This window comes from Ascaphus truei, chromosome 3, assembly GCF_040206685.1.
Source record: "Ascaphus truei isolate aAscTru1 chromosome 3, aAscTru1.hap1, whole genome shotgun sequence".
Taxonomy (NCBI): domain Eukaryota; kingdom Metazoa; phylum Chordata; class Amphibia; order Anura; family Ascaphidae; genus Ascaphus; species Ascaphus truei.
In genome coordinates, this window is record NC_134485.1 from 104076333 (window position 1) to 104102975 (window position 26643).

The 26643-nt window shown below is 44.2% G+C and overlaps 1 protein-coding gene across 1 annotated transcript in view; it reads left to right on the top strand.

Moving 5' to 3' along the window:
* The window catches only part of SEZ6 (seizure related 6 homolog), a 130233-nt gene that overhangs the window by 76164 nt on the left and 27426 nt on the right, over window positions 1-26643 (top strand). Inside the window, exons 4-9 of the mRNA XM_075593076.1 lie at window positions 979-1147; window positions 2381-2547; window positions 3283-3477; window positions 4129-4267; window positions 9405-9601; window positions 11125-11319. Of these exons, the coding sequence (XP_075449191.1) occupies window positions 979-1147; window positions 2381-2547; window positions 3283-3477; window positions 4129-4267; window positions 9405-9601; window positions 11125-11319 (1062 nt within the window). The remainder of the gene's footprint in view (window positions 1-978; window positions 1148-2380; window positions 2548-3282; window positions 3478-4128; window positions 4268-9404; window positions 9602-11124; window positions 11320-26643) is intronic.

Below are 26643 nucleotides of genomic sequence, written 5' to 3' on the forward strand. Positions count from 1 at the left end.
TTAGAGAATTACTTATGTGATTATTTTCACAGAAGAAAAAAGCGGAGCACAGCAAAGAACTTGGGGGCTAGACACCCGCAAATGAAGGGTTAAAGGTGCTTTATTCCATGGTAGACATCATGGTTAGGTGGCCGGTAGTATCTCTAACGCGTTTTGATATTGAAGTCCCCCAGCCCCCAGCTGATGCATGACACGTCACCGCAGTGGCGCGAAACCGGCAAAATCAATCTCATTGGCAGATGTGAGGAACCAATGAGAGATGAGCTCGGAGTCAAACATCCCTGAGTCTGGGGTGCGTCTACACAGTGATAAATGTGGTATTTAAAAAAGTAAGAATAACAATAAGGAAAAAGAAAATAATAAAAAACATATATTCAGATTTGTTTTCAGAAATAAGCAATACATTAATAAACAAGGGTTAAAAACAACGAAGAACCTGGAATGGAATTTAGAGGATTAAGACATGGATTGATATCTGGCAGTATATGGATTTTATTGCCTGAAGGCTATGTTACATAATGTATCATCTATCCATGTATCTATGTATAACTCAATATTGACATAATTGTGACAATGCAATCAAATATATGTGATTATTTGGTGTTTATTACATTTTTTTAATACAGTATTTATATATTATTTATTCACCTTTTATTACTTAGGGTTTTTTTTTACTAATTGCTACTATATTTTGTGGTTTTATACTTGCATTTCTTTTAAAACATCTGGTTAGTGTAGATATCTATTTTTATAATCCCTTAAAACATTAGATTTTTACAAGTTTCTTTTATTATTTTTTTTACTTTGTATTCTGAGTTTTGTCACTTGTTCTATATCCTGAGATTTGTTCCATATTTATTATCCCGATATAATCTTTGAAAAGATCCCTGAATAACTTACAGACAGTTCTTTATCCACGCTGAGGGCGCCTAACTCACCATATCCATCTTCCCTGCACTCTTTCCCTGCCCTCTTCAGCTGCCTGTGGGGGGCTCATTAGAAACATCACCACCGGGCGTCTCGTCTCCCCCAACTTCCCGGGTAACTACAGCAATAACTTGACTTGTCATTGGGTTCTGGAGGCTCCCTCTGAACAGCGGCTGCACCTACACTTTGAGAAGGTCTCCCTGGCTGAGGATGATGACAGGTAAACATGTCCATTTTGGGACACCTTGTTCTAACATGAGGATAGAGGATTTACAACAGATAAGGAGCATTAGGCTCTGCCCACTTTGCTCAGTAACTACTGACCCTACTCGATCCTTGACTTTTTGTGTATGTATGTATATCCTTATTTATATAGTGCCATCCATGTACATAGCACTTCACAGCAGTGATACATGACATGATACTATAACACACAATGGGAATAAGCACTTGAGACATAAAATAGGAACATTGAGAAATAAATAGTCCCTGCCCCGAAGAGCTTACAATCCAAAATGAAAATAATGGGAACTTGAAGAGACAGTAAGGTGGTATTCTGGTAAGTGTGTCTGCAAGGGGTAATGATCAATGCATTTGCAATGTATATGACCAGCCAAAGGAGCTACCCATATGCTTTGTTAACCAGGTGTGTTTTAAGATGGGTCTTAAAAGTGGAGAAAGAAGATTCTAATCAGATATTGAGGGGAAGGGCATTCCAGAGGTGTGGGGCAGTGAGTGACAAAAGTTTTAGGAGGGAGGGGGGGGCTGTGAATATAAAAGGGGGTAGACAGAAGACATCCTTGAGCAGAATGCAAGAGTCGGGTAAGTGTATAGTGAGAAATTAGGACTGAGATGTAAGGAGGGGTAGAAGAGTGTACAGCCTTAGAAGAGAGATGGATCATTTTGTAAATAATACAGGAATTAATAGGAAGCCAGGAGAGGGATTTCAGCAGGAGAGACGCTGAGACAGATTTAGGAGAGAGTAAAGGGATTCTAGCAGCAGTGTTTAGGAAACATTGTAGGGGAGACAGGTGAGAGGCAGGAAAGATGGACAGTTGAAGGTTGCAATAGTCGAGATGGGAGAGAATGAGGGCCTGCATTAGAGTTTTACTAGTAGAGGGACAGAGGAAAGGGCGTATCTTTCCAATGTTAGAAAGGACAAATCGACAGGTTTTAGCTACATTGTGAATGTGAAAAGAGAATGTGATGGAGGAGTCACATGTGACACCTAGGCAGCGTGCTTGTGATACTGGGTGTATGATCGTTCTGCCATTAGTAGTGTTTGTGTTTTAAGTACTCAATATTACCATAACGCCAATGGAATAAGTTACTCTTCCCTCCATAATACCCATTGCCCCTCCTCTGGAAAGTCTCATCATTTCTATTGCCATCAGTTTGTGGAGGCTCTGGGTTTTGAATTTGAGACTCAATGGTGTTATCTGGGCTCTTTCAGACTCATCATCCGGGATGGGAATACCATAGACTCCCCTCCTGTTTATGACTCCTATGAAGTAGAGTATCTACCAATTGAGGGTCTGCTCAGCAGTGCTCGACACTTCTTCATAGAGTTGTCTACTGACAGCAGTGGAAGCTCTACGGGAGTGGCACTTCGTTATCAAGGTAATACAGGACCATCCCTCTCCTCTCCTGCTCTGTTTCCCACTATCTCTCATTCTTCTTCCGCCTTATCTGTTTCTTCATCTGTCTCGCTGACCTCTACCTCATTGTCTTTTATTGGCTTCCCTTTCTCTGTGTGAGTGTGTGTGTATATATATATATATATATATATATATATATATATATATATATATATATATATATATATATATATATATATACATACGATACCGTTCGCACGGGAATCAGCAGACAGCACTCAGGTAAGCTTTGTAGAATATATATTGTAGAAAAGACAACGGGACCTTCCTCAGGGTGTATATATATGTCCCACTCTTTCCATTTTTATTCATCTCCCATATGCTTCTTTGCCATCATTCTCTATCATTCACTCTTGTTTCTTGGTCATTCTTCACCCCTCTCTCTCTATCTTTATCTCCGGCCTACACACTTTGTTGCTCTTTTTCTTTTGTTGTAAATATTCTCTTTTTATTTTGTACTCCCCTCTCTTTTATTACATTATTTCCCTCTCTTTCTGTACTTCCACACAACACCTGCACACACACACACCTTCCAAAACCTATTAGAGGTACCACCTAATTGTTCTGCAAAAAGGATTCATTATTACTTCCATTAATATCCAATGTGCTCTTTCCTCCTCCAGTAACAGCCATTATTGTTGGCAGGACTCTTACTTTATTGTCTCTCTTTGCTTTTTTTTGTCTCTCACTTATGCAGCATATGAACAGGGTCACTGTTATGAGCCTTTTGTTAAATATGGGAATTTCACGAGCAGTGACCCATCCTTTGCTGTGGGTGCCGTGGTGGAGTTTACTTGTGACACTGGATACACCCTGGAACAAGGCTTTACTATCATTGAGTGCCAGGATTCCGGCGACCCTCAGTGGAATGAGACTGAGCCAGCGTGCAGGGGTCAGAACCGGGACAGGGATAAGGGTGGGAAGATGGGAACTTTCATGCATGTTGTGCAGATGGAAGTCGTTAAGACAGTAGCCCAGCCTCAATGACCTCTTAACTTTTAAATTCCCGTTGTTTCACTGGGACGTCTATTCACAACCACTGACAAGGCTGCGAAAGACTTGACCCAATTTAAATTACTTACACATCTTCACACAGTTGAACTACAAAGATGTAAAACAAGAACAACATGGGCTGAAGTGGTATGGTGGCTGCACATAGAACATTAAATGAATTATTTCACCATGAGAACACTTCCGTGTTTACTTGTCCCCCAGAAAACCTCCCCAATTCCTATAATTAGTGTGGCTATCTTTTCATCCAGTCCTGTTATTGGCACTGTTTGTGGGCAGCCTAAAATGCCGTATATATGCCACGCAGACTATTTACACTCATCATTGTAGTCTAGATGTTCCCTGAAGGTTTGATATCCCCGTCTTGTTCTTTGTAATGGGAAGATCATTCCTTGTAAATATATACCTTCTATCCCCTTGCTGTTACTGCCTGACAACATACACAACTGAGTTCTCTCCACTGCTCCCATTGCCACTACTCTTCAAATAATCTCTCACAGAAGTCTGATTTTTCCCTCTCTTGTCGTATCAGCTGTTTGCAGTGGAGAGATCACAGACTCGGCTGGGATTGTGTTGTCACCAAACTGGCCGGAAGCCTACGGGAAAGGGCAGGACTGCATCTGGGGCATCCATGTGGAGGAAGAGAAGAGAATCTTACTGGACATAGAAGTGTAAGTCCTGCCTGGTAGTTTCATAGTACACCCACTGACATGGTCATAAATAAAGTGAAGGGATACTAAAATTACATTGTTCTATAAATTAGATAACTAAGCTCTGCACCATATTATAAAATATATTCGGTGGGAGGTTTATTTGCCTTCCTCTGGATGAATATACTGTGAACACAAATATAGGGTGAGTATCTCCGACTTTTAAATTTAACATAAGTTGATATGGATGAAATGTCTTTTTTTTCAACCTCATCTACTATCTTGTATGCATTACATTTCATCACCTTGTGTCGCTAATATATAAAACAGACTACTTAAACTTGGTGCAACTGTGCTTTATAAACAGGTGCAGCACCCAAATTATACAAACAATATAATTTTAATGCATTCACAAAGGGTGCTGCTCTCCGTAAGAATACAACTCTACCAAGTACAATGGTCCAGAGCAGTGTTTTTCAACAGGGCTTCCTAGAAACGCTTTTGTTCTGTGGGTATCCCTAAAGGGCTCCATGCAATGTTCAGGTCATTTGTAAATTGTACCAAATACATAAGAATTGATAATGAATCTGATCTCAGATCCGCTATTAGAGGGGGTTGGGGTTCCTTACAATGCATCTGATCTCAGACGCGCTATTAGAGAGGGTTGGGGTTCCTTACAATGCATCTGATCTCAGACACAGTTTTAGAGACGGTTGTGGTTCCTTACAATGCATCTGATCTCAGACGCGCTATAGAGAGGGTTGGGGTTCCTTACAATGCATCTGATCACATAGTTGCTAATTCACTTAGGGTTCCTTAACAAAAAAACATTGGAAGCCACTAAGCTACTGTACTGTATCACAGTTGGCACGCAAAGCCCTGATCCCCACTAGTGACAAGACCCTTTTTGAGGGCCAGGTAGCAGCTATGAAGGTTTTGGCCGACTAGTTTTTAACTTCAATGTCATGCTCATTTCTGTGGACAACAATTTTAGTTTCCATCACTTTTTCTTTCTTGAGATAGTGACGTACCACACACTAAACGAATGCATGAAACTATTAGTATGTAATTATTGTATGCCTCCAGCAGTCTACTGAGCACTTTTCAGTACATAATAGCTAGAATGCTATGGTGCTATTACAAAGGTTCATGCCACATACATAATTGGGAACAGTACGGTGTCTTCCAGCACCACATGCTGTCTTATGGAGTAATGCTGCTTAGTAAATATGGCCCGAAGTCCCTTTTTATGGAACACAATTTAAAAAAGTAGCCATTTACTGGGAAAAAAAATATACACTCCCTTCCTCAACTTCAGGAAAATACAAATCTTGAAGAACAAAAGATAAATGCTGTACAGCGAGTTAGAGGAGAATCAATATATTATTATATTGATGAAGGATGAAAGAATATGAGAGGGACGCACAGAGGCTGAGGGAAGGTATGCTGAGTTTTTATTATCCTTGAATTAAGAAAATAAATGAAAGTGAAGGCACTGCTGAAAGGCTTCCCTGACGGGGTGTGTTTTAGGTAGGGTTGCCAGGTGTCCAGTATTGAACTGGACTGTCCTGAATTAGGATACTCTGTCCAGTAAAAAATGAGAGGTACTGTAATACTGGACATGTATGTGTCCAGTATTATCTCCCTGGACATAGTGATCTGACGCACCTTTCACCATTGAGTCCAGTATTTTTGGAGAAGCCACCTGGCAACCCCAGTTTTAGGCTGAGGGTCTGAAGAAGTATCTCGCTGACTAAAGCCACTGACTCAACAGTGATGCTGACTTTGAATACAGGGGAGCCTTCAATCCCAGAGTCCGCTCCTGGTGACTTTGGGCAAATCACTTTATCTCCCTTTGTCTCAGGCACCCAAATTAATTTATAATCTCTGTGGGGCATGGACTGGTGCCTACAAAATTCTATGTACAGTGTCTAAGCACTGTGTAAGAAAATCGACATTATTACTGCAGATCTACTGTAAATAAAGGAAGACTAGGTGTCTGGAATAGAGTGACTGGCAGTGAATTCCAAGGTTGGGGAAACAATTTTTATAGAATTAAACATGTGCGAATACCAGTATCTTGCAGCTCACTCAGTGTAGACACAAAGGTGATTTGAACGGCGCTTATACCCACATAAAAACTCAGTAAGTGAAAAATAGTCTGTTTCCCCAATCAGCGTGACAATCACATGCTCTTAAATAATCACAAATGTAGTGAAATAAAAATAACAATAAAGAAATATTAGGTGATTGATAAAATCTCAACCTCTGGTGGGAATTGTTTGGGATTCCCTATTGAAATGTAGATTTGTCCAGGGTCCAGAGGGAGCGTCTATATCAGGATCACCCCAAAAGAGAAGGAAAGAGTGTAGTGTAATACTGTCTAATAATTCTGAAGGAAATTTGGTTCTTGGCTCCTTCAGAGAGCCTACTTACGGTGTATACACGTTATGCAGGCAGAGAATGTAATATCCGGATTTCTGGATCGGAATGTGTAATTGCAGTATGATCTTGGGGAAAAGGAGAAGAAAAAAACACAATCGTGCAGACCAATCTTACATAGAAAAACAGTATATATGTACTCACATTGTGTACATATAATATGGACACACAAACAGTGTTGGGCGCTTGAGGTCATCGCGCGCCGTGGAAGTAGTAACTCGCGCCGTTTCCCAGTCTCTGAATTGTCTCCCGGTAGTCTAGTAGCTGAAAGATCCTCCGGCTTAGCGTATCGCGTCACTTCCGGCCAGAACAGCGTTCCAGCGTACACCATGTGAGTACATACATACTGTTTTTTTCTATGTAAGGTAACCTTTCAGATTGTGCAGACCAATCGTGTTTTTTTCCTCCTCCTTTTTTCCGGAGATCATACTGCAATTACACATTCCGATCCAGAAATCCGGATATTACATTCTGCAGCAGCCCACATTCTGACAGGAGAGATCGGGAGAGAGAGAGACTCAGTTGCAGTAAACCAGACGATTTGAACCCTTCACTTTGACATTATTGTACTCCTGTATACTCTGGACTTTGCCAACTTGGCTTGTATTATTGCAGTATATTTGTGTTCTGATTACTGTGTGCTGCTCCGGTGGTCGGGGATAGGGTCCAGGGAAGTACCTTATGGTCTAACAAGACCTTAGGGAATGGGCCTGAGGAAGGGGTTCTCCCCGAAACGTTGCCCCCCTTAAACATCCCCCCCCCCATCGCTTGTGTATTCCCCCCCTCACTTTCCTGGTTTTTGTCTACCCCACTCCCTGACCCTGTATATCATTACCCTTTACACTGTATTAATAGGGTACCTATACCCGCTTGTGCCGTCATCACTCCATTTGGAGTTATCTTGTGCTTACATTAAATTGTTTATTCATTTGGCATTTAACCAGTTTTTCATCCTTTTTTCTATAGTCAGTGAGTGCTGGGACTTTAGTTATATTTCGCTTACAATCTATGTTTTTGGTTCCTGAGGCACAGGGAGATACAGTGACTTGCCCAAGGTTACAAGGAGCTGACACCGGGAATTCAACTATGTTCCCCTGATTCAAACTCGGTGTCATTGTCTTTACTCACTGAGCCGCTACTCTGGAGCATGTTGTATATCAAGACAGGATCTTCCTCCTTGCTGTCATTGAGTAAAGTCAGTCATCATCCTCATCATTAGTGCCATGCTGCTTGCTGAGGCAGGAATTGTATTGCCCTCCATGTAGTGCACTTCTCCTCCTTTATCTTGATGTTATAAATATGATTACAGACAGAAAGACGGTCCCACTGGGGATAATTGATGCTCAGCATGGCAATAGCAATATAATGAAATGAAATTACAGCCATTTTCATTACCTTCGCGGCTAATCGCAAAGGTAATTAAAGGGTTAAATAGCAGGAACTGATGTGTTGTTGGTACAGGGGGTGGGTAAAGGTGGTGGTTGCCCCAGGGTGGGCGTTTAGGCTTTGCGGGGAGGGTTGCAGTAAAAGTTAACCCCTTCATTATCTTAGCGGTTATAACCACTAAAGCAGTGTTTCCCAACTCCAGTCCTCAGGGAACCCCAACAGGTCAGGTCTTATGGATATCCCTGCTCCAACACAGGTGGGTCAGTCAAAATGACTGAGCCACTGATTGACCCACCTGTGCTGGAGCAGGGATATCCTTAAGACCTGACCTGTTGGGGTTCCCTGAGGACTGGAGTTGGGAAACTCTGCACTAAGGTAATGAAAGGGTTAACCCCTCGCGCTAACCTCCCGCGTGCCCTAAACACCATGCTGGGGCAAATGCCACCTTCACCACTTGTACCACCAACACCAAAGATGGCTAGTAGCGCTTTTCCCCCATTCAAAAAACTATTACAGTACAATACAAAAAAAAATGCAACCCTCCCCCCCTACCCCCTTCTCCCCCCCCCCCAAAACACCCACCGCAATGGGCAAAAATCCTATTATCCAGATATGGCTATTGCCAGCAAACAGTTTGCCTTAGGGCTTAAGCCATCCAGTAGACTCCCAACACCCACCCATAGACACCACTGCATTACCCACTACAAACTCAAACTTCACGAGGCTAGTTTGATGAATTGGTTGCTTCTCTCACCATAGTTTACAGTGCATCACTTTTTGCTATAGCTTGGCAAATGTTGACGCCTTCACGTCATTTCCATGTGTGGCAAAAGTCTGCAATTCGCCACTTTCACTAACACGTGTGAGAGTTTTGCACTGCTGTACTCAGATATTTTACACAAAGCATTAAGAAGGTGCATTACACGTAAGGTTACCACATTTCTGGAAAGCTCCACCAGCTCCCATAAGCCAGCGATTAATTAGAAATAAACAAGGGGGCTCCTCTAAAAAAATGTTATATGTGATAATTATTTGAAAGAAACACAAGTTCATTGCTTTTCTCTTAACGCTGTATGTTATTCCCTCCCCACCCCCCTTGCTTTGTATCTTTGTTTCCTTTCGTCCATTTGTGTAATAAAACAATAGCTTCCTGAAAAATCATCTGTTAAATCTTTTGTTGGTAATAACACCGGTCCTACAATGCACAATTTAATTGTGGATTATCTTCCTGGATTGTTTCCTTTGTCATTATTCCTCCCGTGTTGACGCAGGCTCATCTCTGTTTAAATCCATCCCGACCGGATTCTTCATTCTTTGCCCCCCTCTGCAGCTTGCACATCGGCAAGAGTGATGTCCTCACGTTCTTTGACGGTGATGACCTGACGGCCCATGTCCTGGGTCAGTACACAGGGACACACAATCGCTTCAAACTCTATACGTCAATGGCGGATGTCACCATCCAGTTTCAGACAGACCCTGGCAGCAGTGTCTTTGGATACCAGCAGGGCTTCATCATCCACTTTTTTGGTGAGTCATTGGTTCCTTAAATATCTGACATGCATGAGAGAGACAGAGAGACAGCTGTGTCGAGAACATATACTTTCTTATGTAGTGTTTATTTATATGGTAATATCATTTTCTGGGGGTTGGAAGACTATGGGGTTCTGATTTAGAGTTTAGCCATAGTCACAGAAATAGCGTTGCCATAAAGGACATAGCGCGACACCATCGCGATCACAGAAAATAAGACCACCGCTTTAGAGTTAGTCTCAAACCACTGTTCTTCAACTATTATAATGAGGTCTTAAATCCCCGCGCCACTGGTTACACGCAATTTTTGTCCGTGTTACGCAATCATACTTCTGTGCGTAAACCAATGCGTTTGTACGTACTAATTACAGTCTGCGTAACTGCAGCGCTGCAGGAAATTAGGTACACGCAATGTGACAATATGCTTTTGGGGGCCTCCCTTCAGTCTGCAGAAACTATGCATAGCAAAAGCCGAATCTGCCACATCAGGGCGGAGGAAACCAGCACCCAGCACGCGGAGAGGGAAAGAAAGCACAAAGTGCTCATTGCGTACATCATGCATGCCAATTACATTAACTCTAACTTTATAAATGATTTCTTTTCTACTGCGGGGTCTACGCCGGGTTTTTTCCTGAAGAACAAGCATTGCTTGGTACAGTAGCAGCTCCATATGAGAAAAGCAGCCATTGTACCTGTGGCTTCTAACGTAAAAGTGCTGGGCCTCTTGGGTTCTTATAGTGTAGCACAGCGGTGGCCAACTCCAGTCGTCAAGATCTACCAGCAGGTCATGGTTTCAGGATATCCCTGCTTCAGCACAGGTGGCTCAATTAGTGGCTTAGTCTTTGAATGATTGAGCCTCCTGTGCTGAAGCACGGATATCTGAAAACCTGACCTGCTGGTAGCTCTTGAGGGCTGGAGTTGGCCACCTCCGGTGTAGTATAATTAGGAGATGTTCCTAAATTAAGAACAGATGTTAATCCAACTCTCAAGTGGCTGCTGATATAAGACAGATGCCATTTAACCAGTTAACGCCCATGTTAAGATCATATAAATAATTTAGGAATAGACACACTGTCACTCCGCTTGTCGAGTCATTAGATTAATGTGCCCCTCGCAAGCAGCGCTTTGTGTCTATTTTTGGCCAAGTCTAAATCGGGTCTTATTTTCACAAGTGCAAACCGCTAAGTGCCGCTAGCCAACTATAAATGACATTATACAATATATTATACTATTAATGACTATACAATAGATAAGAAAGTTACAATGGCAATGTGATAAGCCCAATATGAGCACCCTTGACCCGAAGAGTTTAATATTTGAATATCGTAGGCACGAAGACCTAAAGTGATTACCCTAGATTAAAATATAAAGCTGGCACTAGTTTTCCATATTGGGTCTTCCGTTTCTGGTACCATGACTCTACGTACACCTGCTTCCGGCACAAAAGATGCAGTGCCATGTTTGGGGCAGGTTGTAACTTGTACCCACTGCTCACTGTCATGCCTTTGTTCTGTCCTCAGAGGTACAGAGGAATGACACTTGTCCGGAGTTACCGGAAATCCCAAATGGCTGGAAAACCACCTCCCAATCTGAGCTTATCCACGGCACAGTGGTGACCTACCAGTGCTATCCAGGATATGAGATTGCGGGGGCTGAGCTTCTCATGTGTCAGTGGGACCTGACATGGAGTGGAGATCTGCCCTCATGTGAAAGGGGTAAGAGGTGATACTGTAATGCTAATACACTCTCCGTCACACGGATCCCCACCAAAATCACCACTTTGCTTTTCTAATGAGTGGAAACACCGAGATACATAAAGCCTCTGTGATGTACTAGGAAGGCAGACAACCCGGACAACACGTGCATTTCTTATTTTACTAGTGATGAGATACATGATACATTTCTGAGTGGGCTAATAGGGAGACTCACCCATATAAATCATACATCTCTCTAATATCCATCAGGAATATCTCACTGGGCTTGTGAGCTGGCCCACCGAAGTCCATCATTTATATTTCACTGTGCTAGTGAGGATGCACATTCAGATTCATCACGCTTCTCTCGGTGGGATAATAAGGAGACGTGCAAAATTCCATAATGCATCTCAATGTACTAAATATATAACTGCTCTGCTCTCTGTATTTTAGCAATCTGTTTTAATTATTTACCAGTAACCTTTCACAGTTGGTTAAAAATTGCACAGAACTACATCAGCTTAGAATCTACAACCGTGTTGTTCTGTAATCATTGGGACATTGAACATGCTAAGTATCATAAATATTCCATTTATAAAGAAAGAGGGCTGGAGAGAGGGGGAGAGAGAAATAGACAGTGTTTAGGTTGTTGAGGTACTTAACATGCATTGAAGCTACAAGGCAGTTCCCAAGAGCCTGCAGATCTCTACAGAGTGCCATATTGCCAGTAGCCATATCGGAGGCTTATTTTTATGTTTTACAGGTTGTAATGCGCCACAAGGTGTTCTTCACGATCACCAGATACCAACATTTCAATCTGCTGGAGCTCACTCCATTTTTTTTTTTAGCTTAATGGCTGAGGATGGCAATAATGTGACACTGAATCCATTCTGATTGACTGTAAAAGCAGTACATTTTAAATCCAATGTCATTTAGATAGGAAGATCATGTGTCCCACTCCTCCCCCCACCCCCCACCCCCCCAAAAAATAACAGACAGGAACCTGCTTCATACAGTTGCTGTTAATTAGGTTTGAGTAGCCAATGACCTGCAATTATACCAACAGGATTACTGAAAGTTTGTTCCTTCATTCCTGCTTGGAATAAGAAGACTTTGTACACCAGCCATACATTCGATGTAAGAGTTAACTTCTTTAATGAACACATCTGTGGATAAAATAAGACCTGAATGAAGTGAGGATGAAAGAGAAATCTACCCGCTAATTAGGCTGCCTGAGTGCTTTAATTGGTCTCATCTAACTAGAAATGTGCTTTTCCACCCACCTACTTCTCTCTCTCCTGCACTCCTAAATCACTCCTCCCCCCACCCCCCTCATACTGTACATGTCTGCATTGCTACTGTATACAGTACATCTCTGCCTGCTTCTTTCTCCCATAGCACTGAACAGCATAAAGCCAGGACAGGACCCTTTTCTCTCAAGTTAGCAAAAGCCTAATTAGTATGTAGCATTAGGTTATATTAAAGATCGCTAATCAACTTTCAGCATACATATTGAGCTGGGCTCCGTCCTTATCCTTTTTCTAAGTTTAACCTTGTTTTGTGCCTGCTTACATTAGTGAGTAAATAAAAGTATCACTTGTGAGCACATTCACATGTCTCACACAGGTCTGCAACTTTGCCTTTCCCCCATTATCTCTTAGGCTGTGGCCCCGCTGCCTGCGCTGCACGCGCGCCTGCGAGGCAGGAGGCGCGTGCAGCCGAGTTCCCCCCCAGAGAGCTGTAGGGGGAAAGACGAGGGTGTGGGGGGTAATGGGGGAGTGACGGGGCGCGGCCGTGACGTCACCCGACAAGTTCGCCCTCATTGGCTGAACCGCCGGGGGGCGTGACCTTGCGCTCCGTCACGACTCCTGCTCTCAATTTTCTTTAGAGCAGGCGTTTCTGTCGGCCAGCACCCACCCTCGCAGTGGGCCCGGCCCCATTGTAGGGCGGCTCTTGTCCCTGCAGCGTCCGCCACAGCGGGCGCTGCAGTAGCCAGCGGGGACCTGGCCTTAGCATGCAGTGCTTCCACTGCAGCCAGGGATTCTGGGTAATTGCGAATTTTAAAAGATCGCCTTGATTATAACCACTGCTCCATCCAAATGCAGCTCAATTACGAAGCATGGCATTTCATATTCTAGGGTTTCATATTGTACTGCACCGACACACTTTATTCGAGCAAATACCCAGTATGTACCTGGCAGATACCTGGAATGCGCCGCTCCTCACCTCTGACAAGCCCCGTTGCGTTTGCCTTCCCAGCCTGGGTTCATGCCTGGCTGACGGGCGGTTGATCTGTTAAATGATAATGATTAGGATTTAATAGGCTGCAATGCTTCGCGTGTCTACCAGATGGCATAAATTCATGAATTGTAATGCAGTATATATATATATACTGTGCAGTATTGCAGCCAGCGGGAATAAAATGCTTCAATCCCTGCCTGAAAATACCTCAATGCACTCGGGCAGAAAACAGTCACAAACCTCAATACACCCGGGTATACCCGAATTCGTGGGACTAGCCGAGCTCGAATAAAGTGTGTCGCCAGTGTAGTTTGCCAGGAGGGAGGGTCTCTTATCGGATCTGCATAAACAACAATTATTTTTTATTTTGTTATACTTTAAAAAGCCTCTAGCGCCGTTCACATCATCACGTGGGAAAAATGTGCGGCATCTCAGGGCAGAGCAGAAAAATGTGTGGGATCTCAAACAGAATTTTAAGCTAATTAAGTGATTTGCTGCCAACACCCTTTCTGCGCTCTTGACAAATTTGGCTGCAATGTCAGCTACACTTTCAGAGTAGATGTTTTCCCTCACATTTCTCCTGACCCGTCTAAACCCGTCTGTATCTATAGCCCTCTCCCGCCTTAAACCTTTCTTACTGACTGCCCCGCACCTCTGGAATACCCTTCCCCTCAATACCCGACTAGCACCCTCTCTATCCACTTTTAAGACCCACTTTAAGACACACATGCTTAAACAAGCATATGAATAGCACTGTGGATAATCCTGGACACATGATACATAAAGCTTGGCCCCCTGAAGATGCACTTACCAGAATGCCCTCCTACTGTCTCTGTACGTTCTCCCTACCAATTAGACTGTAAGCTCTTCAGAGCAGGGTCTCCTCTTCCGAAATGTTACTTTTATGTCTGAAGCACTTATTCCCATGATTTGTTATTTATATTATCTGTTATTTATTTTATTACCACGTGTATTACTACTGTGAAGCGCTATTGTGATGGTAACTTTATGACAGGCTATAATAATACACCAAAAATACCTGGGCTGAACTGAACAAGGCTTAGATATGATAAAATATCATTAATTCCTTGAAAAAGGTGAACACACGAGATATACAAATAACAAACAAAATATGCACTTACTTAAAGTTGGAATGATGAAACAGTCAAATCTGGACTGGCAGTTCATACAGCAATCTTCAAAATCACAAAGACACGAAAGATAATTGAGTAAGGGCTGAGCCTGGTTTAAATACCATTTCAGCTCTTACTCTTAACCCTAGGCGCCGAGCTGGCTAGGAAAATCTCTTTGAAGTAGATTCTTCTTCCCCTGTAAGTGTGAAGTATGACACTTAAAAACCACTCAGCTCCTTTGTTCCTGGCCCTAGTATAAACAATCAGGGCGGTTAACCTTTGATCAGAGGGCTTATGATAAACCATCCGGCTGCCCTTCCTGACCTATTAGCATAGCAGATGGGGTCTGCATCCTCATCTCAGATCCAAAATACTATAGACAGTTTAATATCTTCACATATTAATACGTTCCGTTCTGTTGGGCTTAGTGGGTCGAAAATTGCCAGTTTTTTTTGCCTACAGTGACTCTACATAGTGGCCAAATTTCAACTCTCTGCGACCTCCAGAACCGGAGATACATAAATGCACTTTGAAACATTTTTAAAATACAGGATTCGTCCCTTTAAAAATGAATCTCTGCTTTTCACTCGTTCCCCATTGAAAACAACGGGCTCCGCCGCCATGGGCTTCAAAGCAACTCTGCCATTGCAGTCAATGGAGTTCCCCGCTATAGACTTTCAATGGGGTAACCGCCGCCATTGAAGTCTATGGGAAAAAAACACAAATCTTTACATTCGCCCATACTCCGTCTGGTTGATCGGAGAGGGTTGGGAATGGCCATGCATTAATGCCGGAACCTTGGCTACATGCCACCCAAATCCCAGCCCTCTGGTCCTTCCAGAACCGGAGATATGGACTTACATATTTCAACATTTCACACTTAGCCGTTTTCACGCCACACGGCTTTTCCCCATTGGAATCAATGGCCGGCGCCGCCATGGACAATGCATGGGCGCACGCCGCCATTGGATTCAATGGGACCTCTGCTCCACCATTAAAGTCAATGGTGCGACCCTCCTGCTCCGCTCGACCCTTTACGGGGGTCCCTCATTCCTGGACCCGGTGGGGGTCGTGTGTGGGGGTTCCTAGGGGCTAGGGGCAACAAGAATTTTATTCCCAGGTGCCCTAGAACCTAAGATTCCCACGCCAATTGTCATTGAACTTGACCGAAGTGATTAAACTCTTTTCAAAGACATTGTATCCGCTTTTGCGGTCTGCGGTTTGGATGGCTGCCAACCTGTTCCTCGAGGCCGGCGTTGAGGAATTCTCATTGAAGTCAATGGCCCCATTGACTTACAATGGGAAACCGCCGCTCCTCCTCCTGGACGCCACCTGCTGGTCGTCGCTGGAAAACAGGTCCAAAACCGCTACTCCTGCCATTGGAATACATTGAGCCCCAATGGCGACCTAAGGGACTCTGCAAAATGGTGCCTGAAAAGGCGGGAACATGGAACAAAGGGCTATAAACATTAAGTTAACCTTAACCCTTTCCCTCCCGCATTAATCCCAGTGTATGTGTTGGTGCAAACACTGGAACAGAAACAATAAATTTGAACAGGGGAATATACATTAGGATGCTGAAGCAAGGTAAAAACACATTACTGGACCACAGTCCAGTTAACACATTGCCTCCCAAATGAGAGCAGGGGGTGGCCAAATGGGGTGTAACCCCTTTAATCCCGGGCCAAACCCCTTCTGCCGTGACAGCTATGTACATTAATGGCGCTATATAAATAAAGACATACAATAAAATACAATACCCGTCATGCATCTAACTTCAGAGGATAACTTCTTATTCCAGCATTCCCTGAAAATGCTTCCAACTAGAGCTGTTGGGTGTCAGCCAGGCCATGGTTAATCCCTGCCTGGAGTAAGTCAGGACTACAAACAAGCAGGGTTGCCACCACTCCGAGTTTCACCCGGAGACTATGGGGTTTGGCCTTGTGTCTCCGGGCTACGGGTTTACCTGGTAAACCTCTGGGTGGCGGCACCCTGGGCGGGCGGCGGAGACACGGCATGCGCCAGCATCTTCCCCCTGCAATCCCTACTCAACATGGCCGCGCCGCGTTGCCATGCCAACATGAATGCAACGTGCCATAACTGCGTCACGTGACGTCTGTAGCCATGACAACGACATAGCGTGGCGCCATCACGTGATGCCTAGGCATCCTGTTACCATGGCAACTTGCCCCCGCGTAACGTCGTGACATGACGTTGCATCCTGTTGTCATGGCAACGCAGCACCATGTGACGCTGCTCAGCCACATTGAGTAGAGTTCAGAGGGAAGATGCCGCTAAAGGTAGGCGCGGCAGTTAAAGAAAAAAATTCTCCGGGTTGGCCTTCAGTAGAAGGTAGAAGTAACAAGCGCAGCTGAATCTAGAAACGGGTGTAAAAGGCAGGAAATGTAACTGTTTGGCTGTCTCTCCATGTGGGTGTCCTTATCCCTAGATAGACATGGGTGTGTAGGCCATATTCCCGTTTCCTTGATGCCAAGGGACACCAGATATCTATATAGATGGCTATAGACGTACTATATGTGGACTGTCATATGCTTGGGAAGCTGAACTTTGGCCTAGAAAAACCATATACTTCAAATTGTCCTGTGTTTTGCTGCACCTTGGCTGAGGAAAAGCCTGCCTTTTTTTTTGTTGATGCACTTTGGCGAAATAAAAGCCTACATGTATTTTTCCTAAAGCAAGTCTCCTGCATCGCCTACTGTACACTCCCTCTCAATATTTTCTTCCATGCTGTGCAGGAGATGAGGCCCTTCAGTTTTTCCTAATACGTTTTTGAATGCATCATTTTAGATTTATGTGATTACAGTTGAAAAGGAGTGTGTGCTTTTAAAATGGATGCTACCGTATTTTCTTCGATTCTAAGACGCACCTTTTTTCCCATTTTCACATGTCTGAAATAGGGATGTGTCTTAGAATCGATGTACTATAAAAAAATCAGCTAGGGGGCACTTCTGGAGGTGCCGACCGGGGATCTTCAGTGTGCAGCAACAGCATGGCTCCGATCACTGCCTCCCCTCCCCCTCCACGAGGTGCAGAGAGATCAGCTGGAGATGCCTATTTTAGTCCATTCAACCTGTAACAACTATTAGGTAAAAACTATATTTGAATCCTGTCTCAAATCAACCTCATCTCTTAATTAAATTCAGCTTTGACACTTAGGCAGGACAACACCCTGTTTAGAATAACCATCTGTTTTAATGCGCCTCACATGTGCTAATTAAGGTGGCTGGGCTGAATTTAATTCAGTCAGGTGTCTTATTAGGCCTTTATAAGTGCAGACAGAGCAGCCCATGTTTAAAGTGGGATGCAGTTTTGGGTTTAAAAGGGAGATCAAACGGAGTGAACAAGTTGACAACACCAACTGGCCCTGATTCCTGAATTTGATCTACGCTGGAAAGGAGGATATTATCTATCCCAGACTGCACATCTCAGCACTTTACTATTGCTGTGATGCCGCCTTTACTATTTATATTTGCTATGGCCTCACTTCTTTTCAAATTATGCACTTCTTTCTACTAGCCTCATTATGTCTCTAACTCTATTCATATATCTCCATATCTCCTTCTTTCGCCACTTCTCAGTTAACATGAACTACTTTCTTACCTGTGCCCTCTGTCACTACACAGCTATACCCCTTGCACTAAAACACACCCCTACAAATCATCTTCACACATTCTCTTTCTATCCATGCTTCTCCTCCTTGCTTCATGGGATATCTCTCCCAATCCTGGTCCCTGCCTTATATCTACTTGCTCTCGTCCTCGCCTGCCAAATGCAACTTCTACTCCTTTTGGTGTCAACCCCTCCAACATCATACCCATCCCCTGCCACCCTCCCTCTTCTCTCCCTTTCTCCTGTGCTCTTTGGAATGCTCGCTCCCTTTCTAACAAGTTTCCCTCTGTGCATGACTTCTTTCACTCTCTGCTCTTATTTGCTATAACTGAGACCTGGCTTACTCAGTCTGACTCTGCTCTGGAAGCTTCCCTCTCTTATGGTGGCCTTTCTTTCTCCCACGCCCTGATGGCAGGGGTGGAGGCGTGGGGCTCCTGCTCTCCTCTTTCAGCCGTTATGGAACCCTTCCTATTCCTCCCTCTCTTGCTTTTCCCTCCTTTGAGGCTCACACTGTCCAGATCTTCTCTCTTCTCCCTGTCCATGTGGCAGTCATCTATCGCCCACCTACCTCTACTCATCTGCCTTCTGCCTTTCTCACTTTGAATCCTGGCTCTCCTTCTTTCTCTCCTCAGACTCCCCTGTTCTTCTCCTTGGGGACTTCAACTGCCACATTGATGACCCCTCTCTCCCTTGACCTTCCCGCTTTCTCTCTCTAACCTCTTCTTTTGGCCTTCAACTGTGGACTGAAGCCAGCACCCACAAGGATGGCGACTACCACTGGATTTCTCCATTTCCCCCTTTCCTCTCTCTGACCATCACCTCATCTCGTTTTCTCTCTCTCGCTTCTCCCCTACTCCATCTTCATCTACCCCTCGTTTCTGCAGAAACCTGCGCTCTATTAACCTACCAGCCTTTAATTCCACTTTACACTCCTCCCTCTCCTCTCTCAGTTCTGCTCCAGACCCTGACAACCTGGTCAGGAACTACAACTCTACCTTATGCTCCTCTCTTGATCTACATACTCCGCTTTCTCTCTGCCGTCCTCACCCTTCTAACCCCAGACCCTGGCTAAATTCCCACACGTGCATGCTGCGTTTCTCCACTCGTTCCTCTGAATGCCTCTGGAGGAAATCTCACACTATCGCAGACTTCCTTCACTACAAAGTTATGCTACCCTGTTTAAACTCTGCCCTCTCTCAGGCTAAACAAACCTACTTTTCTTCACTAATCAACACGCACAAGTCTAACCCACGCCAACTCTGTCCTGTCTTTGACTCTCTACTCAAACAACCCTCAGTTGCCTCTTCTTCTTCCTCCATCTCACCTCAGGACTTTGCTGACTATTTTAAGGAAACAGTGGAATCCATACATCAGAACATCCCCTGTGTTTCCTCCTCCCATCCTACACATCTTCCTAACTCTGCTCCTGCCTTCCTTGACTCTTTTTCCGCTGTCTCAGAGGATGTGTCACTGCTGATCTCCTCTTCTCCCTCTACCACTTGCCCTCTTGACCCCATTCCCTTCCATCTCCTAAAACCTCTTGCTCCTACTATAATCCCTACGCTCACACACATTTTTAACTCTTCCCTCTACTCTGGTACCTTTCCCTCCTCCTTCAAACATGCAACAGTTATACCATTACTCAAAAACAGCAAGCTTGACCCTACCTGTCTTTCTAACTATGGACCTGTCTCCCTCCTGCCATTTGCCTCTAAACACCTTGAACGTCTTTTGTTCTCTCACTTGCTCCACTTTCTCAACACCTAGTCTCTCCTAAACCCTCTACAATCTGGCTTCCGCACTGCTCACTTGACTTAAACAGCCTCACTAAAATAACTAATGACCTCCATGCTGCCAAAGACAGAGGACATTACACTCTGCTCATATTACTTGACCTCTCTGCAGCATTAGGCACCGTGGACCACCCTCTTCTCCTTCACATTCTCCATACTCTTGGTATTCGTAACAAAGCTCTATCCTGGATCTCCTGTTACCTCTCCCATCATACTTTCCGTTTTTGTTCTGCTAATAAATACCTCCTCCTCTATCGATCTCTCTGTGGGGGTACCCCAAGGCTCTGTCCTGTGACCTCTTCTCTTTTCTCTGTACACACTTTCTCTAGGTGACCTAATCACATCTCTTGGGTTAAAATATCACCTCTATGCTGATGACACACACATTTACTTTTCAACTCCTGACCTTACACCTGCTGTACAGACCAAAGTTTCTGAATGTCTCTCTGCGATATCATCCTGGATGGCCCTCCGCCGACTTAAACTTAACATGGCAAAAACAGAGCTCCTCATACTTCCTCCCAAACCTGGCCCTATTACCTCCTTCCGCATTACTGTTGGAAGTACCATCATTCACCCAGTAGCCCAAGCACGCTGCCTAGGGGTCACACTCGACTCCTCTCTCACATTCAAAACGTATCTAAAACCTGTCGGTTTTTCCTCCGCAATATTACAAAGATACACCCTTTCCTCTGTTGCTCGACTGCTAAAACTCTGACTCAGGCCCTCATTCTCTTCCGTCTCGATTACTGTAACCTCCTGCTGTTTTCCGGCCTTCCTGCCTCTCACCTGTCTCCCCTACAATCTATCCTAAACGCTGCTGCCAGAATCACTCTACTGTTTCCTAAATCTTTCTCGGCGTCTCTCCTGCTGAAATCACTCTTCTGGCTTCTTATCAAATCCTGCATCTAGCACTCAATTCTCCTCCTCACTTTTAAAGCTTTACACTTCTGCCCCTCCTTACATCTCAGCCCTAATTTCTCGCTATGCACCATCCCGTCTCTTGCATTCTGCTCAAGAATGCCTTCTTTCTACACCCTTTATATATAAAGCTCTCTCCCCATTCTTTGTCGGCCTCTTCTCCCCATTCTGTCTGTCCCTCTCTCCCCATTCTGTATCTGTCTCTCTCCCCATTCTGTCTGTCCCTCTCTCCCCATTCTGTATCTGTCACTCTTCCCATTCTGTCAGTCTCTCTCTCCCCATTCTGTGCCTGTCTTTCTCACCGCATTGGTTATTGAAGGGTCATGTGACCCTGCTGAGCACTTGGAAATCAAATTTCCAAGTCTCTCCAAGCGCTGACCTTTGGAGAGTGTACATGCACATGCAAGAGCGTACAAGCGCCACGTAAGCGTGGCCGTTCTTATTGGGAATCACTGAAGTCATCTCGCCAAGCGCGCTCAGTGGCCGCGTGGCCGCAGCATAAAGTTGTAGTGCAGTCTAGTGTAGAGTAGTGTAGTGCAGATAAATGTATGCTATTGTCTGCTAGTTAAAAAAAAAATCTGCACATTTAATATAGTGGGGGTTTTTTCCCCCAATTTTTTTTACTAAATCATAGGTGCGTCTTAGAATCGAGGAAATCGGGTATTTTCATTACTAAAAAAAAAAATATCAGCATCATACTTTGATCACCAGACTTGGCCCCGGAAAGCTGCTTGTTACTGCAAATGTACTGATCATTAATGGGCAGTCTCATGTAACAGGCATAAACTATACATAGTTCAATTACTTGCCAATGTAATTGCCTTTCTGAATAGGATTCAGCCGCCTTTATCATGAAAAATTCTACTTGTAGATAATTGTCCGTTTTTCAGCTGTTTGCTGTTATAACAACATCATCATAATTACGTTACAAAAAGACCAAAGGAATCGAGTTTGAAGAAAAAGAAAGATTGAGCATTTGTGTGCACACCGAAGGTACCACACCCAGTTAGATAACTGTAAGGACTCTTTAAACCATTTGCGTGCCAAAGGGTTATGTATCAGTGGGGGAGGTTGTGACGGGGAGGGGTGCCAAGCGAGTAATAAAGGGGTCACCCCCATTAGGCACCCCCTTCCACCGTCTGGGAAGTGAGGGGTTAACCAGAAATATACTTATAATATATATATTCCCCTGCTTCATAACCAAAAGGTATATCCCTTGGTTATCCTATTCCCACATTTAGAGGGATTTCATGTGTTTGTATTCCCCTGCCTCAGGGCAAAACTGTGTTCTATGTGATAGAAATGTATATGGGTACAATTATTGGTGTTTGTACCTGTACAGTGTATGCATCAACCACATACACTGGGATCAGGCCGGGAGGGAAAGGGTTTGCAGGTTTATGGCCCTTTGTCCCCTTTCCTGCCTTTTCAGGCTCCATTTTGCAGCTCGTCCATAGGCCGCCATTGAAGCCCCATGCAAGTCAATGGGAATTTCAGTGGTTTGGGCCCGATATCATAGAAGACCTGCAGGTGGCGCCAGAGAGGAGGAGCGGCGGTTCCCCATTGAAAGTGAATGGAGTAATGCATTTCAATGGGGATTCCTTGAAGCCGACCTCCGGAGACGAGCTGGCAGCCAGCCAGACCGCAAAACCGCAAGAGCGGAAACAATAACTAAAAAGAGCTTTGATCAGACCTCGGTCAAGTTCACGTCCAATTGGCGTGGGAACTTTTGTTCTAGGGCACCCAGAAATAAAATTCGTTTTGCCCCTGGCCCCTAGGAACCCCCTCACTCGACCCCAACCGGGTCCGACAATTAATGGCGACGAGAAAGGGTCGCGCCGGCCACGAGGGTCGCACCATTGTCCGCAATGGCAGAGAAAGCCGCGTGACTTTCAAACACTAAGTCCAAAACAGTGTAAACTGAAAACCCATAACTCCGGTTCTGTGGGGACCACAGGTCTGGGATTTGGCCAGGATGTAGTCACTGCTCCGGCATGACTGCATGACAATTTCCAGCCCTTTCCCCTCAACCGAACGGAGTAGGGTTAACTGTGAAAAAGTGTATGTTTCCCATTGACTTCAATGGTAGCGGAGGTCCCATTGAATCCTATGGCAGCGCCGGCCCATTCATTTCAATGGAGGAAAGCCGCGTGGCTTTGAAAAGGCTAAGTCCAAAAGTGTGTAAAGTGAAAACCCATATCTCCAGTTCTGTGAGTACCACAGGGCTGGGATTTGGGTAGCATGTAGTCACTGCTCCGGCATGACTGCATGGCAATTTCCAGCCCTCTCCTATCAACCAGACGGCGTATGGGTAAATGTGAAAAATGAGGTTTTCCCATTGACTTCAATGGCGGAGTTGCTCCATTAAAAGCCTATCGTGGCGGAGCCCATTGATTTCAATTGAAGATTTCTTTAAGCATAGCGGAGAATCCTGCATTAAAGTTAATAGGGGATTTTAACTTGGTTTTGGTATCTCCTGTTCTGGGGGTCGTGGAGGGATGATATTTGGCCACTATGGCAAGGGTCCTCCGGCATGAGGATCTGGCAAATTTCAGCCCACTCAGACCCACAGAATGGATTATTTTAATATAAATATGATTGTGAAAATGTACTATGTTTTGGGTCTAGGGTAAAGCCCGGGAAAGCTAGAGGCCCATATGGTATGTTAATGGTCAGGGGGCGACAAGAGGGCTACAATAAGCCCCCTGATCAAAGGCCCCCCCACCCTGCTTGTGTATGCTAGGACAAAGAAGAGCAGGACATGGGTACTTGGGTAATGTGTTGTGTTTCACACCTTGAGACAAAGGTTTTCCTGTGAAGGGACCCAAAAGGCAGACTGGCTTTTGGGAGGGGGGCTAGGGAAATGAGCCCCTGATTAGAATAATGCCCACCCATGTGGGCAGGTATTACCTTGCTCCCACGTGAGGTGGCAAGGGGTAATTGGGTGGAGGTAAATGGTAACCAATACCTGGCACCCAATGTTAAGGGATAGGGCTGAAACCCCATATAAACGAGTTTAAGACCTATGCCCAGGGTCTTCGTTTTTGTCATCGTTTGTTTCCAGTATTGCTGAATGAATTGCAATCCAGATCCTGATTGCTTCATTGTCCAAAGACTAAGTGTTCATATTCTGTGTGTTATTTGTATATCTTGTGTGTTCACCTTTTTCAAGGAATAAACTATATTTATCATATCTTAGTCACATTTGATTCAACCCAGAGATATTTGGTGTATTATTATAACCCTGCACAAGCTCCCGTGACAGAGGTTCACTAAACGCTGATGCAGGGTATTCCTCTGCGATCCCGCAGGAACTGCCATTCAAGTCAATGTTACCGTTATCGCAGTGCAATACTTAGCGAACTCTGGTGCAGTGAGTCTCAATGTAAAACTGGGGCAATTCTCAGGCTAAAAAAAACTGCACCACATTTATTTTAACCACTTGAGTGCCGAAAGGGCCATGGCACCCATCGCCAGCACTCGAACCGCTCCTCGCCGGCATCACTGGTTACGGGACATGGAAGAGGAGGCGCACTGTCATACTACCACAGGAGGGCAGACCGTGGCCTCCCCAAGCAAACAAGCTAAACAAACAGTCCATGGCATAGCCACCAATGACATGGGGTCCCTGGAGTACGAGACCCCATGATGTGGTGTGGTTATGTCATGAGGCATGCAACGGGTTAAATACACCATTGAAGCATTGACCCTTCAATTATTGCCCCGATCATTTCATATTACCGTCACTTCACTTGTATTCCATTACACGTGGGGTTGCCAGATGTCACGTACGGTATATACGGGATTGTCTTTTATTGCATGGACTTGTCCCGTTGTCCTGGAAAGGTCTGTGTCGGGACGCATAATTGTCCCGTATTTTAGCACATTGACGTGAAACGCTTGATCTTAAAATTACTGTAATTAAATCAGGCCATAAAAACGTAATAGATTTCTACTGCAATAGTTACCTTTTCCGATAGATGTCAGCTTACTAAATGATTAAAATAAGAAAGTTAAGCCACTGCCTGTTCCTCTGATAATACCATGACACCCTCCCCTGTAGGTGTTACTTTTTCTCCCACCGCTACTTGTTAGTTCAGTGCCCGTCTTCCCCCTGCCCCCGGCCAAGAGCTGAGAGGATGAAAACCAAAGAATATAGCGGCCAAGCGGGAGACACCATTCAGCTCCAACCATCTGCAAATCATTCATCACTCATTACGACGTCGCACTTTTATACTGGATTTTGCCGTTCCATATTATAAAATCTTAAATGTGGCAACCCTACTTATTGTACATGACGTGTAAAAATACACCAGTCAGGAGGTTCATGGTGCTTTCATTCCTCCAAAGCGGTGCATGTATCAGGACGGTGCCATTTATTGCAAACAACCCAGCGCAAAATGTTAAACTGCACCGATTTGCGCCAGCACCAATTGTCTGAATGTTGCTGCTCTTGTTTCTTGCATAAGACGCAGACGGTGTTGCTGTTAAACCTAGCAAATGTATTGGACACAAAACTGAATGAGAAACTGCACAGGCTGTAGACGCACATTGTTAAACATCTCGTTATAGTATTGCACTGATGCTGTTCCCCCCTCATTAAAACAAGTCAGCTCCCACTGATGGTCTTGAATCTCACTGATTTTGATTCCTTTAGCGTGTCTCATAGACCTTAATAGCATCTTATTGAATAAAATCAGGACGTTTCCTTTATTATGCAATTTGTGGAACCGCAACCCCCAAATCTCACTGATTTTTGGTCCTTGAAGTTGTCATTTCTTCTAATCCTTCCTCAAAATCCTCACTGGTCAGACCTGGGCAAAATTAGAGCAAAGATCCTTGATACATTGATACAAATTGAAGCACCGTTAAAATTAGGCAATTTGCATCTGTCTTGGAGTAATGCTCTAGTAGTCTGTGTCACTTGATATATATATATTCCCCATAACCAGGGTTATTATGGCAGATTATAAATACATCCTATTACAAACGTAAAATGTGGTGAAATGAGGAGTTTATTATCTGTACTGCTGCTTTATAAGGTCAGATATAAACGGCTCCTTGCTGTGTAATTCTTCATTGAAAAGCTATGCAGTACAATGTAAGTTAATATTGTTAGAGGCATCTTATTTTCACATATAAATATCGGGCATTTCACTTCTGGAAGTCAGAAGTGCTCAGCCTTTTCCTTCCTACTGCCGGGAAGACCGATTTGAAGCTACAGCTCAACCCCCTTATAACGCTGTGCTTGGGGTCCAAAGAATCACATCTCGCTATCAGCGGATCGCATTAGAAATAATGTACAATTCTATGCATTGTACAGTAAAGTATTTAAGATCCCAAAAATCGTGTTGTAAAGTATTCATAAATACGAAAATTGGGAGTCACGCTTGCATCGCGTTATAAGCAGATTCGCGTTGTAACGGATCGCGCTATAACGGGGTTGAGCTGTATTTATTAAAGTATCCCAGCTGCAAACCTGTCACAAGGAAGAGCACCTAATTATTATTATTATCTTTTATTTATAAAGCGCCAACCTATACCACAGCGCGGTACAGTGTGGGAACAGTAGTTCCATTATCTGGGATGACACACGAATAAGAACAAACAGATACAAAAGATGCAGG